This window comes from Poecilia reticulata, linkage group LG10 (genome assembly GCF_000633615.1).
Source record: "Poecilia reticulata strain Guanapo linkage group LG10, Guppy_female_1.0+MT, whole genome shotgun sequence".
NCBI lineage: Eukaryota > Metazoa > Chordata > Actinopteri > Cyprinodontiformes > Poeciliidae > Poecilia > Poecilia reticulata.
This window is the reverse complement of record NC_024340.1, coordinates 14,242,675-14,262,700: the sequence shown is the minus strand read 5'-3', so window position 1 is coordinate 14,262,700 and position 20,026 is coordinate 14,242,675. Positions and strand designations below refer to the sequence as shown.

At 36.8% G+C, this 20,026-nt stretch overlaps 2 protein-coding genes across 2 annotated transcripts; both read right to left on the bottom strand.

The window, feature by feature from the left end:
• Positions 1 to 651: 651 nt before the first annotated feature.
• Positions 652 to 3,281, bottom strand: zgc:92907 (ALG13 UDP-N-acetylglucosaminyltransferase subunit). Its single transcript, XM_008420820.2, has 4 exons — positions 2,731 to 3,281; positions 2,477 to 2,639; positions 1,500 to 1,638; positions 652 to 1,421 (listed from the first exon to the last, which is right to left on the bottom strand). The coding sequence occupies exons 1-4, from the start codon at positions 2,809 to 2,811 to the stop codon at positions 1,310 to 1,312; spliced, it is 495 nt and encodes a 164-aa protein (XP_008419042.1). The 5' UTR covers positions 2,812 to 3,281; the 3' UTR covers positions 652 to 1,309.
• Positions 3,282 to 7,737: 4,456 nt separating this feature from the next.
• On the bottom strand, positions 7,738 to 12,633 carry rap2c (RAP2C, member of RAS oncogene family). The gene is made up of 3 exons (XM_008420821.2): positions 11,674 to 12,633; positions 9,651 to 9,936; positions 7,738 to 8,889 (listed from the first exon to the last, which is right to left on the bottom strand). Exons 1-2 carry the CDS (start codon positions 11,944 to 11,946, stop codon positions 9,658 to 9,660), a joined length of 552 nt encoding a protein of 183 aa, XP_008419043.1. The 5' UTR covers positions 11,947 to 12,633; the 3' UTR covers positions 7,738 to 8,889; positions 9,651 to 9,657.
• Positions 12,634 to 20,026: the final 7,393 nt, after the last annotated feature.

Here is a 20,026-nt window from a genome sequence, read left to right as displayed (position 1 = left end):
ACAATTTCCAAATTTTGGAGGTCATCAGTTGTTTTCTATTTTGTTGGCCACATTTTTCTCATTCTTCACTTTTGGTCAATGGCCAATCAAAGTCATTTCAAGGGTCATGAATGGACCCTGGGCCACACTTTGGACATCACTCTCTCTGAATGTGACACGTAGGCCAGAAGTTTAAATGTTTTGGGCTGATCAGAGCTCTTCTTTCATGTTTGCTGTGTCAACCACAGAGGTCACAGAGGACTTCATAAAGTTTCCTTCCTGCAGTTTTTCCATAAATGCCAGATTCGTGTACTGCAGAATCATGAAGACTTTAAATTTCTTCCTGTCTGCTGGTTCATCTGTCTTCATGATGCTTTTTGTTCTCTGTTTTCTAAAAACCCCACCTGTGGCCTTCACAGAACAGCTGCATTTATGCAGAGATTAAGTTACAAACACTCAGGTTTTATTTACTGATTATGTGACTTTGGAAGGTTGCTGGTTGCTCCAGATTTTATTTAGGGGTATCAGAGGTAAGATAACCGCTGTGTGAGGCTTTATTAGTACCAAACATACTTTTTGTCAAGACAACTTTTTTAATTCACTTATATTCATAAAGAGGTACACTGTGTAGTTTAGGTTACCCAAATAGCAGCTTATATTATATTAGACTTGTTCACTGTGATCAACCTTTATTACAAAGTTTCAGATGCAACAAACAAATTAGAATAATGCAAAAGAGCTGACCTTCAAGCAAAGATAATTTCTATCTAGTGGAAAAAAATAATAATGAAAATATTTTCTGAAGTCTTCAAACTAAAATATTTGTGAAGATAAACTCTCCCAGAGCAAGTAAAATGCTCGTCAGTAAAATGCTTGCTACCATCAAGCAATGTAATTTGAACATTTAACAAAAAGGATGTAAGAGGTTATTTAGTCTAAAACTGAGCGTTATCATTAGTTCTGACCTTCTTTGTTTATGAACTCGGCTGCAGCGGTCAACCTCAATGACAAAATGCATGAACTGCATAAAGATTTAGAAGTTCAGTCATCTTACTGATGGCGATTTTACATTCGATTTAATGCTTTACGTAACAGTTTCTGCAAAGCTTTGTCATAAAGTCCTCAGGCTGAGGAAGTATTTAACTGTAAAGTCATTTTAAAATGGAAATATAAAAAAAACGAGACAATCATAGGATCTCATGACTGATTACATACATACATACATAAAATAAAAAAACACACCTGTAACATTATAAAATTATGATCTTTCACAATGTAGAGTCAGCACTTTCATGTGTAACATAATCCGCTGCGTTGTGGAGTTAAGACGTCATTTCACTCCGAGCGCTTTGTCTAAAAAGTTTGCAAAGTTCTTTGGCTGTCCAGGAGGGAACGGCTGCAGAACAGAGAGGTCCATGTTCTTCAGCGTTTCTATCAGAGTGCTGGACATAAAAGCACACCATTAATGCTGGTTGGCTTCACATCGTTACGCTGCGGACAGGCGTGTGAGACGGACGTACCTGCATGTGCAGTACAGCAGGTGGTGGTCCATGTGCAGCTGCCGGGCCAGCTCCAGCTGGTGGTTGTCCATCAGTTTGTCATTGACCACAACTAGCAGAGGTTTGCCCGCGCCGAGAGCCTCCAGACAACTTCCTGCTCCTGAAAGGAGGTTTTAAAAAGTAAAAGAGAATTAAAGTTGACCTTTAAGTTCGCTTATTTGTTTGACTTCTCTTTAATTCCTAGAGTAAATATTAGAACCCATAAGTCTGGATTTCATGTTAAAGAAAGTTCATATTTTTGCAAATTTTTATACTTACATTTGGGTCTCAACTACATCTAAAAATAGCCTGAGTGGTTAAAAAAATGAGTCATTTAAAGATCTTCCCGATTGTTAAGTAATGGGCACTGCTTTGTTACCTAGCAACCCAAGTGGAGCTCCAGCATGTTTCGTCAGCTGATTTAACCACTGTATGTACTGTACAAAGACCCAAAAACAGCTAATTCTGGAAGAAGCTCAAATTAGGACAGACAGACCGACCAGACTAAAATATCTAAAAAGGATGATTCTGTGCAGCAAAATGTAGTGAACATGTTTTGTACAGTCTATAAACTGTACAAAACCTATCCTAACTTGTTTAAGGAGCATTATAGGTCACAGTTAAGTTCCTATTGTGGAGTATAAACTTTATGGGTCTTGTTGCTGACATCGTTTAAGTACCTTGTCTTTGTTGTTTCAGTTTTTCATAATGAGACATAATCAGTCTCATTGAAGGCTTGTTTAATATTAAGCCCCTTAAAGCACCGGGTGATAACAAAAAAAGATTCTGCTAATCTGAGTAGACTAAATCAAAGAACAAAGTCGCTATATTTTAATAATCGATTATTTGTGTAGAATAACCAAAGTGCCACGTAAAGAGAGACGTAAAATATGCAACTGGTGACTGTTTTGTTGTTCTTTGTTTGTTTCGTTTTTAAGAGGTCTTTGCCCCTGAATTACCTGCATGACTGATGACAAGATCAGCTTGCTTCATGTCTTCTGTTATTGAGTCTTTGAAGCGAAAAGCCTGCACGCTGAGGTGAGCACAGCTGTCAGCATCTGGAAGCAAAGATCCCTTTCCGACCTGAAGAACCAGACGCTCATATCCCCGAAACTTCAGCACCTGAGAGAGGGAGCGAGAGAAAAAACATCATCTTAGTTTTAAAATATGAAATTCAGCTCCGTACCAGACTTATAAGAAGACGCCTGCTCACCTGTGTGGCCTCAGAGGAAGTGACGCTTTCGATCAACTCATCAAAGCGCGTGGTTCCGACGGTAACGAACACCGTCTTCATGTCTACTCCGGTTTTAAACCCTCACTTTTTACTTTAAGTTAAGATTTTAGCTTGTTTATCTTCATCTTACAGAGCACAGATCTGACAGCTGCTTCCGCTTCAAACGTCATGACGTTACCAGCGTCCATGAGAGACGCACAATGTCGCCATCTGGAGGCCGGAGGTCTTAGTTGCAGCCATTTGAAGTTAGGAAAAGGAACAAAAAACAAAAAAAACCCTGAAATAAAGGTAAGCCTTGCTAAATTAGGAAGAAAATAAATTTAAACGATACATTTTCTTTTATGGGAAACTGGGCAACAAAGACAAGAACAACTAGACTAAAAAACTGTTTCTACCCAAGAACTGTTACCCTGAACACCACCACAAATTCATTCAAACCCTGATCATGTTAAGCTTTCTCGCACAATGAGAGTAAAGGAATTATTATTCTATTTTGCACATAAATACACTAAATAAATAAATCTTCAAACTGTAAGACCTCTTTGCAGTTAAAAATCTAACTGCAAAGTCTTAACTAAAACTGAAGCCGTAGAGTCTGCAAAACTCAACTGTGGATTTCCGTCAGCAGGTGCACCTGCATTCAGCAGGTATAAGTACTCTATACATCACAGCCGCTCCTCTGAGCTGTCAGACTGGTGAAGTTGTAGTCCACTGAAGACTTTGAGTAGAAAACAGCTCACAACATTTGCATGGCTTCCAGCACTGATACTCAACTGCCTATGAATAGTCAAGGCTAGGGTGCAACTTTAGATTTTTATTTGTTTTAACATATGGAACAGAGGGCTGCCTACCCTTATTTTGAATCCAGCTCCTACATGTATATGTGACATTGCATGAGTGCCTTGTCATTCTGAAGGCGTCCTCTGTCCTCTTTAGTTAGTGCCAAGCTGTCACTCCAGACTGACAGCTCAGAGGAGCGGCTGTGATGTATACACCTGCTGAATGCAGGTGCACCTGCTGACGGAAATCCAAACAATCAGGGCACAGGTTTGTACTCGACACTGACAGTAGGACTGTGTGTGGGTAGATTGTCACGGCTGAAGATTTTTCAGTAAAATACAGAAGAGCCAGTAGCTTATACAAACACATCAGAGGGTTATATAGATGTTTCTGCTGCATGTGGCCATCAACCACAAATTTCTATTTATATCACTGGAGTTTATGCAATAGACAAGCAGAAAGTATGGCTTAATTATAAAGTACAAGTAATGTTATCTGTATATGTTTTTTTTTCACAAAAATGGCAAGCATTTCTGTTCACCTTCTACTCAATTGATCAATCAACCAATTTTACTTGTATAGCGCATTTCAGCAAGTCCTAAAACAACATAAATGAGAAACCAGTGACAAACATTACATTTTGATGGGTGCCATCATTAAAATAGTCAATACATGAATATATTGGTCAATGTTTCATATATTATGGTTCAAATGCAACTCTAAACGGGCGGGTTTTTAGTCTTGATTTAAAGGAACTCAGTGTTTCAGCTGTTTTGGAGATTTCTGGAAGTTTGTTCCAGATTTGTGGTGCATAGAAGCTGAATGCTGCTTCTCCATGTTTGGCTCTGGAGATAAAGAGCAGACCAGAACCAGAAGACCTGAGAGGTCTGGAAGGTTGATACAACAACAGCAGGTATTTCATGTATTTTGGTGCTAAGCTTTTCTGTGATTTATAAACTAACAATATTTTAAAGTCTGTTCGTTGAGCTACAGGGAGCCATTATAACAATTATTACACCATTTTGTGCTGGTCTATGAGAAATGTAAATATGGTGCTTTACAGCTTTTGCTAGGTGTTTTAAAATAGACTTAGACTTATTTTAGTGCACTGAGGTTAGAATTTTTAGCATACATGCATCAATTATCAGTGTTTAGTCTCACCTTATTTTAGTTTCGAGGTGATGACCTGCTGCTGTCGCCCCCTTGTGGTCGAGTAAAAATCTGAACTGTTTTTTGTTAAGACGACACAGTCGTAAGAAGTTTGTTTATTTTTTACTTTTTATTCTGAAAGCTTCATCCAAGCTACACCTTCATAAAACCTATCATTTTGACCTGCATATGACCAAAAGCTAAGAGATTTATATTCATTTGGCCTTGGTGCACAAACATATATGATCTAACTTTCCTCATTCCTGCTGCCAAAAAAGTTGTATTTTCTCCAATGTTTGTATAGTGCAAATTAATTGGTATCGAGTTTAGTAATAAGAAGTTACATTTGCTCAGTTAGTTTTTATACTTTTACTTGAGTAATTCTTTTTATGAAGTTCTCGAGTAAAATTTCTGGATTTGACCCACTGCGAGTAACTTCACAGAAGGAAGAACAAGTTGGTTTTAACCAAAAATTCACCAGCCAAGTTTCATAACTTTTAAATGGAAAGAAATTGATTTGAAAATATATGTATCTTTTTACAGAAGAGGATTAGGGCCACTGGGAAAAAATAAAATTAAATTCTGACTGTAATCTCAGAATTCTGAGATAAAAGTCAGAATTCTGAGATTACAGTCAGAACTGTTTTTTTCCAGTGGCCCCCCCTTCCGTATCTTTTGCTCGATTTTGTTATGCAGATTATTTTCTTATAGGTCTATAAAATACCAGAACAAAGCAAAAATAAGTACATGGAGTGACATACACGTAGGCTACATGTCCGTATTAGCTTGCAGATAAAAGCTACATTTGCTAATTTAGCTTTTTCGGCAGTACAGACTACTCAAAAACTGTAATCGAGTAATCGTTGTAATGTGCTCATATTGTTTATAAGTTAGATATGAGGCGAGAGCTAGTTTTAAGCTTGTGGTATGTTGAGTTGTCATAGCAACTGCATAGCAACTGCCTGCCAAAATGGCTGTCAATATAAAACAAACTACAGGTGAGCACCAGTTATACCTCGAGTTATTTCTTGGATGGCTACTTTTCTTACTCGAGTAAAAATATGTTGAAGTAGTGCTAATCTTATTTGTTTAAAGTTTTTGGGTACTTTGGTCTCATTATCCAACTTCTTACATAGTTGGCTTACGGTCAGGGATGAATAAACTGCACATTTCTGCTTTTGGAAAAACCCTGGATAACATCCATAAATCTGGATAAACGTTACATTTGTTTTTTTTTTTTTTTAAATCTCTGTGTTGTTTCATTGCAGCTCACCGACCTCAGCTCGACACCGCGGGCGGATGCCAGTCCGGAGAGTCGGCGGTGATTCTCGCTGTGCGGACCCAGATTAACGCAGCAGGACTCGGAACAAAAGGGAAACTTGTTTCCGTCGTGGAGTTTGGAGATCAATGTTTAAAATCACTGTAAAACTATTCACATTTCACCCATAGCTGAACGAGCTCATGTCGATAGAAGAAAGAGCAGCCTTGGTGTTCCTCCCACTATTTGATGGGAATGCTGCAAGTTCTGATCTGAACAGGCTTCCGTTGTCTTGAACAGACCGAATCTGCATGTTTTTCAATCCGCATCTCCATCGCTGCATAAAGAGGTCTTGTAGAAAGAAACAAAGAACCCGTTAAAGCTAAAAAATGCGGCAGTTTCATAAATTCATGCTGAATATTTTGGTGCACATAATTGTAAAAGTAAAAAAATAGCCATCCAAGAAATTATGTAATAGCAAAAAAAGTATCTAGTTAAACGTCTACTGAAGTACTGAGTAACGGATCATAATATTTATAAGAATGATATCAGACAGACAAAAATGTAAAGTTAAGTCCAAATTCTGGTATTTTAAAAACTAAAGTAGAAAAAAAAAACTAATTACAGGACTACAAAATAAGAGATTCAGGTGTTGCTTTTCCAAATCCTAAAAAACCAACAATGAAACTAAAACAGTTGGTAATGCAAATATACTGTATCTTAGAATAGGGTGAAATATTTCCAGAGCCAAATGGCACAGCAGATAGAAAATAACAAATAAAAACAGATTGTGCAGAAAAAGTCTGAGCTTAAACTGTAGGTGTTTGTGGCTCATGCATCTTTTGTCTTCATTCAGTGAATTTACTCACAGTGGGTAGAGTATCAAGAAATGTTACTCAACAGAGTAGCAATACTTTATAATAAAATAAACACCTAAACATTAATTTTTTTTCCCTAAAAGTTTACTGAAGTAAATAGTTACAGTTTACAGATATGGTGTAAATTAATTCAAATATTTTCATTTTATAAGCCAGAACAACGAATTAAAGAACCTCTTTTTCTTTCTTAATATTTGGCAGAACTTGCATTTTTCAAGCTGCATTACTTTCAAACATTTTGAGTATCTTTACAAAAGATTTTACAATATATTGCTGGAAGTTTGGCTCATTTTTCCTGGCAGAACTGGTGCAACTGGGTCCAGTTTGCCCAAACAGCTTTTCAGCTCTGGCCACAGATTTTTCTAAAGTAAAAATTATGAGAAAAAAAAAAGTCAGAATTCTTAAAAAAATTAAATAAATAAATAATCTGGTTTAAAACTCAGAAGTCTGTGAATTTTGACTTTAATCCCAGAATTCTGCAAAAAAAAAAAAAAAAAAAAAGTCTGGGATTAAAATCAAAATTCTAAGAATAAAGTCAGAATTGTTACAAAAAAATAAAATTCTCATATTAAAGCTGGAATTCAGATAATTTTTACTTTAATCCCACAATTCTGAGAAAAAAAGATCTTCATATTAAATTCTAAATTCTGAGAAAAAAAGTCTCAATCCTGGGTCTAAAATTCTGACAAAATCTTTGCTCATCTCATGACGTTTTCTAGCCAAAATTAAACTTTTAACTGTGACACTGTAAGTAAATTGAACAAAACACATATTTATTTTCTTTTACTTACAAAAACTAATTCACTTTTTAGTAATATTCTAATATATTGAGTCAACTGTAGACAGTGGAAAGGCTCATCTTTGACTTAAAATCAACTTACTCCACTCTGACATCCAAAATAATCAGCCGGTGCTCGTGACTCATTTAAAGATAATACTTTATCTGTGTGTCATCACAAAAAACAGAAGTTCCAGCATGTTTATTTTCAAATAATTACAGTTGTTTATCTTAGAGAAAATAAAAAGACAAATGACAAAAGGGTGCAGGGGGGATGAGGAGAAATTTAAGGCTCTGTTAAATTCTCTGCTTAGAAACAACAACAAAAAAAGATCCCGATAACGCAGAAAAAAACTGAAGCTAGTATAAAATTAGGCTTAAAACTGGCTACCCACGTCATGTTTTAATAAATATGTTACTGTAATAAAAAGAAAAATACAAAAAGCTAGAATCGGATGAACTGCACCAGAACTTTCACCGGACGACTTTGTAGCAGGAGTTATTTGTAACGAGAAATGAGTGCGTCCCGAACGTGAAGCAACGAGTGTTTCTCGTCTCGGAGTGTTGCACGACTTTGGTCGTTCCAAAAACCTAAATGAAGAAAAAGTGGAAGTGGAAGACAGGCGTCCGGGCTAGCCTTGAGTTCAGGCCAGAAGCAGAAAAATAATGGCTCATTTAGACATTTTCACTTTGGAGCAGACGATACTCAACTGTCCGTAACGTAAATATTACCAGTTTCTCCGTTTTCACGAGGGTCTAAAACACCAAAGAGAAAAACATAGCTGAGGTTTTGTGAAAAAGAACAAAAAACAACCTCTGAGATAAGATGATCAGCACACCTGAGCAGCACACCGGTTTAAGTATGCATGCTTAAAAATCTAAATGTTCCATTATAATGAAATACTTTATCAAATTCCAAATTTCAGACATGACACAAGTAATATTAAAGAATATAATAGTGATTAAAGCAGCTTTAAAAAGATGCTGCAACCTCACAAAACACTTCTGCTTAGTATGTCAGGAAAACCTCCATCTATAAAGGACAAAAGAAAATATTAAAAATAATAAGACAGAAATTCACAGAGGGCTGCTCCACGGAGTCAGTCCGTATGACTGCGTTCAGGCTCGTCACGAAGGCCGTTGAGGTTGCAGCAGAAGCATCTTCCAACACTTATCAAAAATAGGTCTCTTCTGTCTCTGCGACAGAGCGTTTTACCTGAAGCGGTAAGTTTTAGTCAACGTCAGGTTATCCTCAGGCGCTCCGAAATGCCTGCAGGGGTCCAAAGTAACGGGCTCTAATTAGAAAAAAGAACAAAAAAAGCAGAGGAGGAGAGTAAAATAAATTAGGAAATGCAACAAGTTTGCAGCTGGAAATAGACGCCACAATGAACTTCCTGTTTTGGACCATCAGGATGTGACGCCTTCCTCTTGCTGCCGTCTCCTTTCATTGCTCTCGGCTCTTTTCCTCTCTGATCTGAGCTGCTCAAATAGCCGTGTCCTCATTTCAACATACTTTCAGCGATCTTATCAAAACAAGCTCAGCCAACGGACTGTAGCACCACCCACTCCCCTGTCTCTCTCTCACACTCGTTCGTTCGCGTGTTACTTTTTCCTCTAGTTTTTCTGCACAAGCGCTGCGGGAACATTTCATCACATTTTTGTAAAAATATAAATAAATCAGTGACAATCCGACAAGGAAAAGTTAGAGTATTTTATTTACACTTTGTTGCTGATTTATTGTCCAAAATTAGCTTGGATTTATATTTATTTATTGTTATTTCCTTTGATGCATTAAACGTATTGAAATGTCTGATTTTGTATATACTTACATATGAATATATTATTTATTCTGACAACTGTTTATGAAGGAAAGTTAGTCAAATCCAATAACAAAAAAAGCAGAAAATGTGGAATATCGTCTTCATTATCGTTAGGTATTGCAAAAAATATATTGTGATGTGATTTTTGGAAATATCTAAAGCCACGGCAAAATGTAAGAGCTATGATTAATGTATTTAAAGCCAATTAAATACTTTTTTATGGACGCCCTGCCTACCTCTTCCTCACTGCACCACGCAGGCCGTGCAGCACTGCTCCTGCTTCTCCGGCAGCGTGGAGTAGTTCATCTGTCGGACGATCTCGGCGAACAGCTCGTCCACCATCGTCTTGCTCTTGGCGGACGTCTCGATGAAAGGGCAGCCCCACTCCTGAGCCAGGGCCCGGCCGTCCGAGCCGGCGACCTCGCGCTCCGACTCCAGGTCCACTTTGTTGCCGACCAGGATCAGCGGCACTTTCTCGAAGCGCTTGACTCGCACTATTTGGTCTCGCATCGGCCTGATGTCCTGGAAAACACATGAAGGAGAAGTTTAAAGGTTTGAAAGGGGTCTGATTTCCATCAGGTTATGTTTTAATGCAATATCCTCATCAGCTCCACTCTTTTATTGTTAAATGTTGGATTAATATGTTTTCATGTTAAATATTTTCATCTCACTAATTATTATATTTAAAAAACATTTAATAAAGGCTGCATCTAACAATTATTTAATTGATCAATTAATCAATTGATTATTCTGATAATTAATCAGATAAAAATGTGGCACATTCTGCTGATTTTTCACTTAAGCTTTTTTTATGCAATATTAGAAATACATTAAAATGTGCAAATAAATGAATAGATAATGTAATGCTGTTTTCAAATGAGAAAAATAAATATATTCTTGGATAAAATGCAACATAGCATTCCTGTAGTGAATGCTTGATCATTTTTAGCAAAGGATGCATCTGCAGCTAAGACAATACTAACATGTGAAAAGCTCAGCCCTTTCTGCTCGACTTAACATCAATCCTTTTGCATGTTCATGTTGGAAATATATTTTATAGCAGTAGATTAATTTTTTGCTACAAATAATCAAGTGTTCAATAAAGGAATGATGTGTTATTGCATTTTCAGACACAAAATATTTATTTTCTTCTTCAACAAAAGACCTGAATTATTTATTTGCATTTTTTAATGTATTTTAGAACTGTAAGCTTCAGTGGTTTAATGAAAAATCTGCAGAATGTGTCAATTTCAAAAATTTGATTACTCAATCATCGGAATAATCAATAGAAGTCTTGATAACTTAAATAATCACTAGCTACAGCTGGAAAATAGAGACGAAGGCGAGATAAAGACATAGACTGGATAAGAAATGAGAGGGAAATGATTATTAAACATTATTATGTTCCGTCATTAAACTGCAATTTTATTCTGTTGAATTTATACAACATTTACCATCTTTAATGTGGTAGGTTGTGAATGGTTTATAGAATAATGAATATAAAATTGGTTTGATAAAGAAGTTAAAATGTTAAATGAACAGCAAGAGAGCACTACTGCTGAGTAAAAACAGGCAAGAGCACAAAACGTATCAGCACAGTTAGCAATATTAATTATTTCATTTATCTACCAAATTTTCCACATATCCCACTTCTTTTGCAAGCTAATACTGAAGTAAACCCATTCATTTTAAGCTCCAAAACACTTTGACTATTTAAATAAAGTTGTTATGAAAGAAATGTACAAAATTTGTGACTATGCATTTTAATTTTTCAGGAGTTGATCCAAATTATGTTTCATCTCCTTGCTGCAACTTAAAAACTGACCATATTTGATAATAAGTACAGAGTGGATAGAATTAGTGTTTCTGTTTAAGCTGTCTTTTAGAGATGATTTAATCGCTAACAGAGAGAGGAAATCTCTCAAAGAGAATCGCTGTGATACAGACTGCTACAGGAGATCCTTCCTGCCCACAGCTCTCAGCGTCCTCAACTTGTTACATCGTTTAATTTCCCTCTGGGATTAAAACTGTATTTTTAAATAATAATGAGAATATCCTGAAAAATCGGTATTGGCCAGAAAAAGGCTGATCGTTGCATCCTTAACTGCAATGATAGGATGTTGTTTTGTTAGTAGATGTTGGGAATTATCCCACGTTTTTCTGTAGATGTGGTCAATTTTAACATGTATATATTCAAATAATTCACAGTTCCTGAGTCTGTATGGACTAATTATCAGCACACATGACTGTCCTGTTTACCTGGAAGGACTGCTGGTTGACCAGGCTGTAGACCAGGATGAAACCTTGGCCGTTTTTTATGTACAGGTCTCTCATGGAGGCGAACTGCTCCGTCCCCGCCGTGTCCAGGATCTCCAGCACGGAGGGCGACGAGTCCACCTCGATCTCCTTCCGGTAGAAGTCCTCGATGGTCGGGTCGTACTTCTCGATGAAGGTGCCGGTGACAAACTGCACGGTGAGCGCGGACTTACCGACGCCGCCGCTGCCCAGCACGACAACTTTGTATTCTTTCATTGGGGCGGTGGAGGCTGGCTAACGACGCAGCTATACTCCCTCCATAAACGCTGCTCAGGCCCGAGGAAACTGCTAACAAATAAAAGCGAAATAAAACCAGCCCTGCTCACTCACATAAGCCCCGCTCCGACACTCATATTTGTTTTCCCGTCTTTCTTTCTGTCTGGCCTGTTAGCGACTGAAAGTTGATGTCGGTTAACTCCGATGTTAGCTCACGGTGAAGCTAGCTCCTGTCTGGCTGACTTCCAGCTGAGCCATCCCGGAGCTTCGAGCCTTCACAGCCGATCGGATGCAACACACAAGTCGGCCTGGACTCGCTGGAGAACTCGCCGCCTATATACAGACAGCAAGTCACGGTGATCCGCGTTTAGCCTCCCCTAACCACAGCATGCCACTTCCCTCACCCACACATCGACCCTCCGGTGTCGCAGCGCTGCTTACGTCCGGGGTCCAGTCTGGGGCCTGGTTCTGGTTCCGGACCCGGCCCGACAATTTGGCAGCTTCGCGTCCTATCGACTAAGGATTTGTGCAGTTTTCCAGCGGTCCATTAGCTACGGGATTTTAGCTCCTTCGGCCTTTGTTGGGCTCAGTGTGGAGGAGTTTTTTCCTGGAGAAGGAAAATCTTTTTCCTCCAACTGGTTTCCTGAAGCTAACAGTCTGCTTCCGCATAGAGGCAGATTTCACAATAAAAGCCTCTGCAGACTTTGTACTGAGTTGCCCGTTACACCGGAAGTTGGAACGCTGATTTGAGAATTACGTCACCCCCAACATAACATGGGATTTGCTATTTATGCGAACTTTAATTAGAAATTCAAGCCAATAACTAACAATTTATCTACATTTTATGTATTTAAACACATTTAAGGCACTTTTCTGTGAATCAAATGTAGTACTGAGACTTTTTTCTGACTATGAAAGTAAAGAAACTACAACTTCTGAGTATAAGTGAAACAGTACATCAAAAAGTCACACAGAGTATTACATTGGATCCAAATTAACCGTGTTGTAGTTGCCAGTCTTAAACATGGTACCAATAATTTTAAGTCAGATCAGACTGACTGAGCCAATCAATCTCACTTATTTATGATTTATGATTGAGGGTTAGTGAAAAACCTCCAACTTTCCCTCTTTGATTTCTGGGGATATTCCAGTTGATTTGAATGACCCAGAACTAAAATATCCCAACTTCTAAGCAAAAACAGATTCCAGTACCGCAGGAGAAATCTAAGATCACATCTGGGTTTGACACCAGTAAAAAGTCAGAAAAGTAGAGCTTCTAGCCATTACTGCCAGGTGACCAGGCTAACGTCAATTGAAAATACAATGAAACATTTTATGCCCTTAACACTGTAGTTGAATTTTTATATCCGATTGATGGAAATGATTGATGGAAATTTTTTGACTTTTCCATCTTTCGGTGCAGTTCCAGTTGATTTTGCTAATCGAGAACCAAAGCATTCCAAAATATAAGTACACATATTTTGCACTTGTAATTTGAGTTGCTAATTGTTATGCTGTGTTCAATTTTAATCAAAACTTGAATGAAGGAATTGCACCACACTCAAATTAAACATCTTCTGGTTGCTTGTAGAAAACAAAACTAAACAGTGGAACTGGGCTGAACACTCATCCCTGAGGTACTTCTCAGGGATGAGCTAAGTTTGAGGATGAAGCTTGACATTATGTGCAAATGACATTGTTGATTTTTTTAAATGTTTCATTTTGAAGTGTAACATTCACCCATACATATTGTATACATAGTACACTCTTTTTTTATTATATCTGAAGTGGTGTGGATCAAGGCCTACTACTATCAATGACTAGTCAGACTAGTGTCAGACTCCTTGGATGCTAAACCCCCCTCCAAACATTATTGATGATTTAAATTTCTGGGCAGTGCTGTGAATATCAAATCATCTGCCTGTAAAGCAACCAGATGAACAGTGAAAATCACAAGACTGCAAGGGGATTACCATGATGTGTTTTATTTAAGGTCAAACAGAAACAGCAGAACTGATTATAGGCACATTAACTTTCAATACCTATACAGTGCAAAGTAAATTTGCGTGGAGCACAGCAGCACATACAAGCACCACAAGCAGAAAGCGAATGAAACAATAGATGAGTTAGAAACAGCAGTCAGTCTGTCCTAAAGCGTCCGGGAAAGATTTTCTTATGGCTTAGTCCTCAACAGCTTTAGGCCTTCTTCACCTCCAACAGGCCGACATTCAGTCTGTGATTTTTGTATTCAACTTATACCAAAACGCAATGAAGCACAGACAAAAGACTTGGAAAAAAAACCCCATACACACATTCAGTTCACCGTTGTTTGTGAATTCAACAAAAAAATTACACTTTGTACTATGAAGGCACAATAACAGCAAACAGACAATACATAAACTTGAGAAATTATTCACCTGTAAGTGGTAAAAATAACAAAAAAAGCCCCAGTATGGAGATGCTGAGAGTATGAAAAGAACGACTGAAGCATCAGGGAGTTTGCTTTGATCAGAGATCCATTTCAACACTCAGCTGTCGCAGAGCTGTGAACCAATTCAGCTGCATGACTCAATCAATCCACAACATGGACCGGAGCCATGGCAACAAAATCACTTGCTCCAACAGCAACGCAATCGCTTGGCATGTCAGTTTCTGATAACATCATGTCTGTGTAAGAATGCTTCTGCAGAAGTAAAATCAGAATTTCACATTTAAACCATGTAAGCACATCCGGCACGCTCTCTCCTCTTTTTTTCTTTCTGCTCATCCTTTTTTTTTTCTTTTCTTCTGGCCATTTTCAGCTTCAGGAGGTGATTTTCCTACATGTTGTAAATAATGACATGGATTTAAGGGCAAAGATGGCACTGATCTCCTAAAGTTATTGCAGACTTTGTGGTAATCCACCTGTTCTTTTCAATGTTAGAGAATAATGAAAGAAATATTTCTCCGGAGCGAAACCAAACACAGTTTACAGTTGACACAGTTTAATGCGTGTCATCACCAACACACAAACAAAAGGACAGATACCTCAATTGTTTTCACACTGTAATAAAACAATAGACACACCGCTAACAATACGCTGATTGGTTATTTTTAATCATCTCTTTTATCTGTATTATTCAAAATAAATTTGGAGTATTTATGTACATAAGTGCAAACGAGGTGAACATTACACATTCTTGTACATGTTAGTCAGGACTGACATCACCCTGGACACGCTGGACATCAAGAGACTTCTGGACTCTATTTTTGGCCCAAACTGAAACACAACTTGCCAACAAAAGCTCTGCAGCGACAGACTGTTTGGTTTGCAGGAGGTGAATTAGTTTGACTTTACAGTTTGTCCAAAAAGCCTCTTTACCTCACTGACAGAAACACGTTTGCTTTAAAAGTCCTTTCTTGTTTCTGAAAAAACCATAATGAACAAGAAGACAAACATTTATGGTCAACAAAAGCAAACAAAGCTAAACCTGACCTGACTTTGGAAATCACAAGGATTTAAGCTGTCTATATAAAATATTCAAGCACAATACAAGCTAATTAGACATTCCTTTTTTTCAAATAAAACAGGTAATTAAGTTTATGAGAATAAAAATGATATGATAATAGAAAGGTAGCCATGTTGTCATTTTGTTGCCATTGATTTTACATTTATATTATTTTGCAGTTTGGTGTTAATTAGTTTTTAAACTATAAGGTGTGACATTTATTTAAACGTGTCACATCTTCAAATGGTGGGGGAAAAATTCAAGCAGTTTAGCAAGAGGAGTGAGTTTTTTACTTTCTTGGCATGAAAATCCTTTTTTCTCAGCCGTTTTTGTTGACTTCAGAATGATCTATGAGAAGATTAAGCTGCTCATTTTGAGGTAATAGGCTTGTAAAGCACGTCCAGTTTAACTCACTGTGCAAACTTGCAGCACCAGCCACAATTATTGGCACAAAATCCTTGAAGTAAATCCTCGTTTTGGAGGCTTTGTGAGGCCAAAATTTACTGATTTCCTCAAACAGTGAGCTTTTTGGATTTTCTTATCTTCTTTACTGCCCTGCTTTCTGTGACTTATTTGTCACCAATCCAGTTGTTTCCGTCTTTTCACCATTATTCTGACAGTAAATATGAGCTAATTTAGGAGAGTAGCTACTTTCTTGTAGTCATTCCTGTCTTATGTAGATCAATGCACAACAACTTCACTTGAGCGGCATGTTCTCTTGTCTTTCCCGTGTTAAACAGTGGCTAAAAGTGACATTTGTCATTTTAACATCAGGAAAAGATATCTTTTTAATTCACTTAAAAAGATATAAATTAACAAATTACAGTTATTTCATAGGAAATCATAAAGGTAAAAATAATTGTGACTGTTAAAAAAAAATAAAAGCACTTAAATTAAAGGAATAATTTTCTAAAGTTTTTAGTTGAAAATTGTGACATCTTTTGACACAGGTGTCAATAATTGTGGAGGGTGCTTTTAATTTACTTTAATAGGTGCGTTTTATTTCTCAAATAATAAGAATATCCTCATTATAGAGCTGAGAAGACACTGTTCAGTTTGACAGCTTAAGGTCCACTTATTTAATTAAATAATTAAAACATATTAATTAAAAATTAGAAACATTTACTGAACATTTTTACTGATAGTCTGCGTTTCTCTGTTAAACATAAATGTGGGAAACTAATAAGGATAATTCAGTGTTTATGGGCTAAAAACCAGAAGGAAATTACAATTTCGCTGCAGTTTCTCAGTCATCTTCCCTCATAAGACGGGAAAAGAAAAGGAAGAATAAAAAAGAAAAAATGGATGAATGGAGAATGTGAAAGCTGCAGAGGGATGAACTGAATTTTGTTAGAATTAAGTGTGCCACACCGACTTTCTCTTTGTCTATCAAATATGCAGATTTGTTTTTAGTGCACCTTTTCCCACATTAAAAACAGAAAAAACAAGCTCCACTAAATATGGGACCAACCAAAAAAGACGTGCTTGAAATGAAGTTTTAGACCTACAAGTATACATAAGTTTGTAAAGATGCATGTATGTTATTGTGCATCCACAACTTCACATTTAAATTTAGTCTTAGTTTTGGCAATTAAACATTTAATCAAAGTCTGACCTGCAAAGCAAAGTTCAAAGAGAGACGTTGTGAGTTGACAGAAATAAACTTTGGACACATTTCCAAAAAAGTTTCTTACAGATACATAACCTGTTTACGTCTTTATAATTTGTGTTCTCTAAAGAAATTATTTTCTGCTGCATTTGCACCTCAAACAGCACAACTCTGATCAAAATTTTCTAAAGGTGAAAAATATTTCTGTTTGTAGCCACACCACGTAATGACATTAAATATAAATCTATATAACAATACATACATTTCTATACATCTTAACACAGTATCATCATGGTACCTCTGAAATAGTTTATATATGGTGATAGTAACATTTCAGCATGCCTGTCGTTCAGGGGGGCACATGTATAGTTTTTGCATTAGGTACATTCACAACACATCAACATTATTCTAAAATGGAAATGCTGGAACATATGCAGCACTTAAAACCAACTAAATCTGTGTGAAACTCATTTTCTCACATTTTACCCCCACCACTCACCTCACTGGTGTATGTACTTATTACACTGACAATAAGACAGCACAGCTGTCTCGGAGAAGAAACTAGACGTGGTTTCGTACAACATTAGCAACGTACTAAATGAGCGATGCATCTTTGAGCACTCGTAGTTCTTACAGTGTTTCGACAGTGATGGTTTAAGGAGACTTGAAAGAGGCACATTTGAACTTGAATGAAAATGCTTCCCGCCCACCTTTCCAAGTTCAGTCTCACACACAAAGAAAGCAGTTCATTTCAGGGAAAATAACAGGTGTGTTTGAATTTTTTACCCCTAACGTCTGATTGATTTCTTCCATTTCCTACCTCTTCTAATGCTTCATCATTCAGCTCTGACGACTTCTGACAGAAAGGACACAGCAGTAGAAAAGGTGATGATATAAAGTCGGACACGACATTTTCAAGTTCTAAGATTTCTCCCTGAAGTGCCTTTAAACAATAAATCTTGTGCCACTTATTTACTTAAAAAGCAGCATGAAACTAATAATACCACAAAGAAATTTCTTTTTTAAGATGGATCTCTGCGTTCAACATTTGCACATTATTTGGAGGAATTAACTTGGGTATTGCGATAAATGGGCAACTTCTTGCATATACAGACTTTAGGCACAACATTAGGAAACAGATCCAGCTTCCGTCTTGTGCAACGGCTGACATCAGATGGGAAGAAAAGGTGTCAGTGTTAACAGTTTGCAATATTTGAGCTGACTCAGGATTATAATCGATTTATTATAAGATTTATGTAGACGACAGAAACAATTATGAGTTCTTTTAAATCAAATACTGAAAGAATGAAAACAAACAAACTCTTTCTTTTTAGTTGTTGCACTATAAAACCTCACAAACAGAACAGATCCGACAAAAAACTTTTAATAGTAGAGTGGTCTGATCCAGAACTAGAGACAGGCCCCCAAAGGTAGAACATTATTTAAGGCAGTTTGTTTTTCGAGACCACAGTCCGAATCCCCCCTTCACACTGGACTAAGATCGGACGTCGACGTTCATTATTGTGGGATTGGTAAGGAGGATATGATTAAAACATGTTGGTTAAAATCATCAGCATTATTGTGACGCTATTGGCAGAACAGTGTTTTAAAGATCTTACCTTGCTGCATCAATTCATGCTAGCAAATAGGCCTCTTCACTAAACTACTGCAGCCAGTTGTGACAAGGTGCGCACCACCTCCAAATTGTGTCTATCCTCATTTGTGCTTGTTACTGGCTCCAATTTAAACTAAACATTGGTACAAATTTGGCCTTAAAGCTCACACAGTCAATATCAATGGACACATTTTAGCATTTTGGATGAGATTTTTGCTAACAAACTATAATTTTCGTGAAATAGTATATGTTAGGTATATCGCAAAGTATTAGGGTAACACTTTATTTGACGGGGTGTGAATAAGACTGACATGACAATGTCATAAACATGACATAACACCTGTCATGAACATGAACGAGTCTTTATGAATGTTTATGACTGTTGTCTTGAAGTGTCAAATAATGACACTTTAAATACAAAGTTGCTCTAAAAGTTGCACTAAAAGTCCATTAAAAATGCCAACGTTGCATTAAATTGTCATTATTTACAAAATCATGCAAAGTTGGCACTTTTAATGGACTTTTAATGCAACTTTTAAGGCAACTTTGCATTAAAAGTGCCATTATTTACCGAATGACACTTCATGACAACAGTCATAAACATTCATAAAGACTCGTTCATGTTCATGACAGGTGTTATGTCATGTTTATGACAGTGTTTTCCACTAACATGAGACACAACTGTTGGTTTTTATTAAACTATGGCCATTTACTTTATAGTTTAACTGGTAAAATACATTAAAAATATTGGCAATACAATTATTTTGCGTTTAAATTTGGACAAAATTACACTTTTTGTGGCCTGCAATTATTTTCAGGTCAAATATTTCTCTATTAGCGATCAGGCTTATGGTGTTAGAAAGCCTGATTTTCCTTCAAATTGTCTTGTATGAAAAAAAAAAAAATCAATATCAGAATTAGCTGATTCTGATTGGTTTTTGACACTCAACATTTCTTCTTGACCTACAAATGCATTTTCACATTTTAAAAAATAGATGGGGATTCTGCAAACTGGCAAAAGATGTGCTTTTTATATTTTATTAGTAAGATTGTTTTCATTCCTTAATTTGGTTTCAGGATAGATTAATTAATATATTTAAATGTAAGATTTAAAGAACTTTGCAAAAATAATCTTTATTGTTTAATTGCTGTGTTACAGTCACACATTAATGCTAAAAGTACAATTTTTGCTTTCTGCTAGAGCTCGGTTTGTCCGTAAATAATAATGATATAATTATCCTGGATTGAATTAAAGGTCAGACAATTAAACTCCGTTTTCTCTCCCAGGTTACACCAAATCTGGATTGAAATTCCTGTAACAGGAAGGGGCCCCCAAATAAATTTTTGCTGTAGGCCCCCAAAAAACCT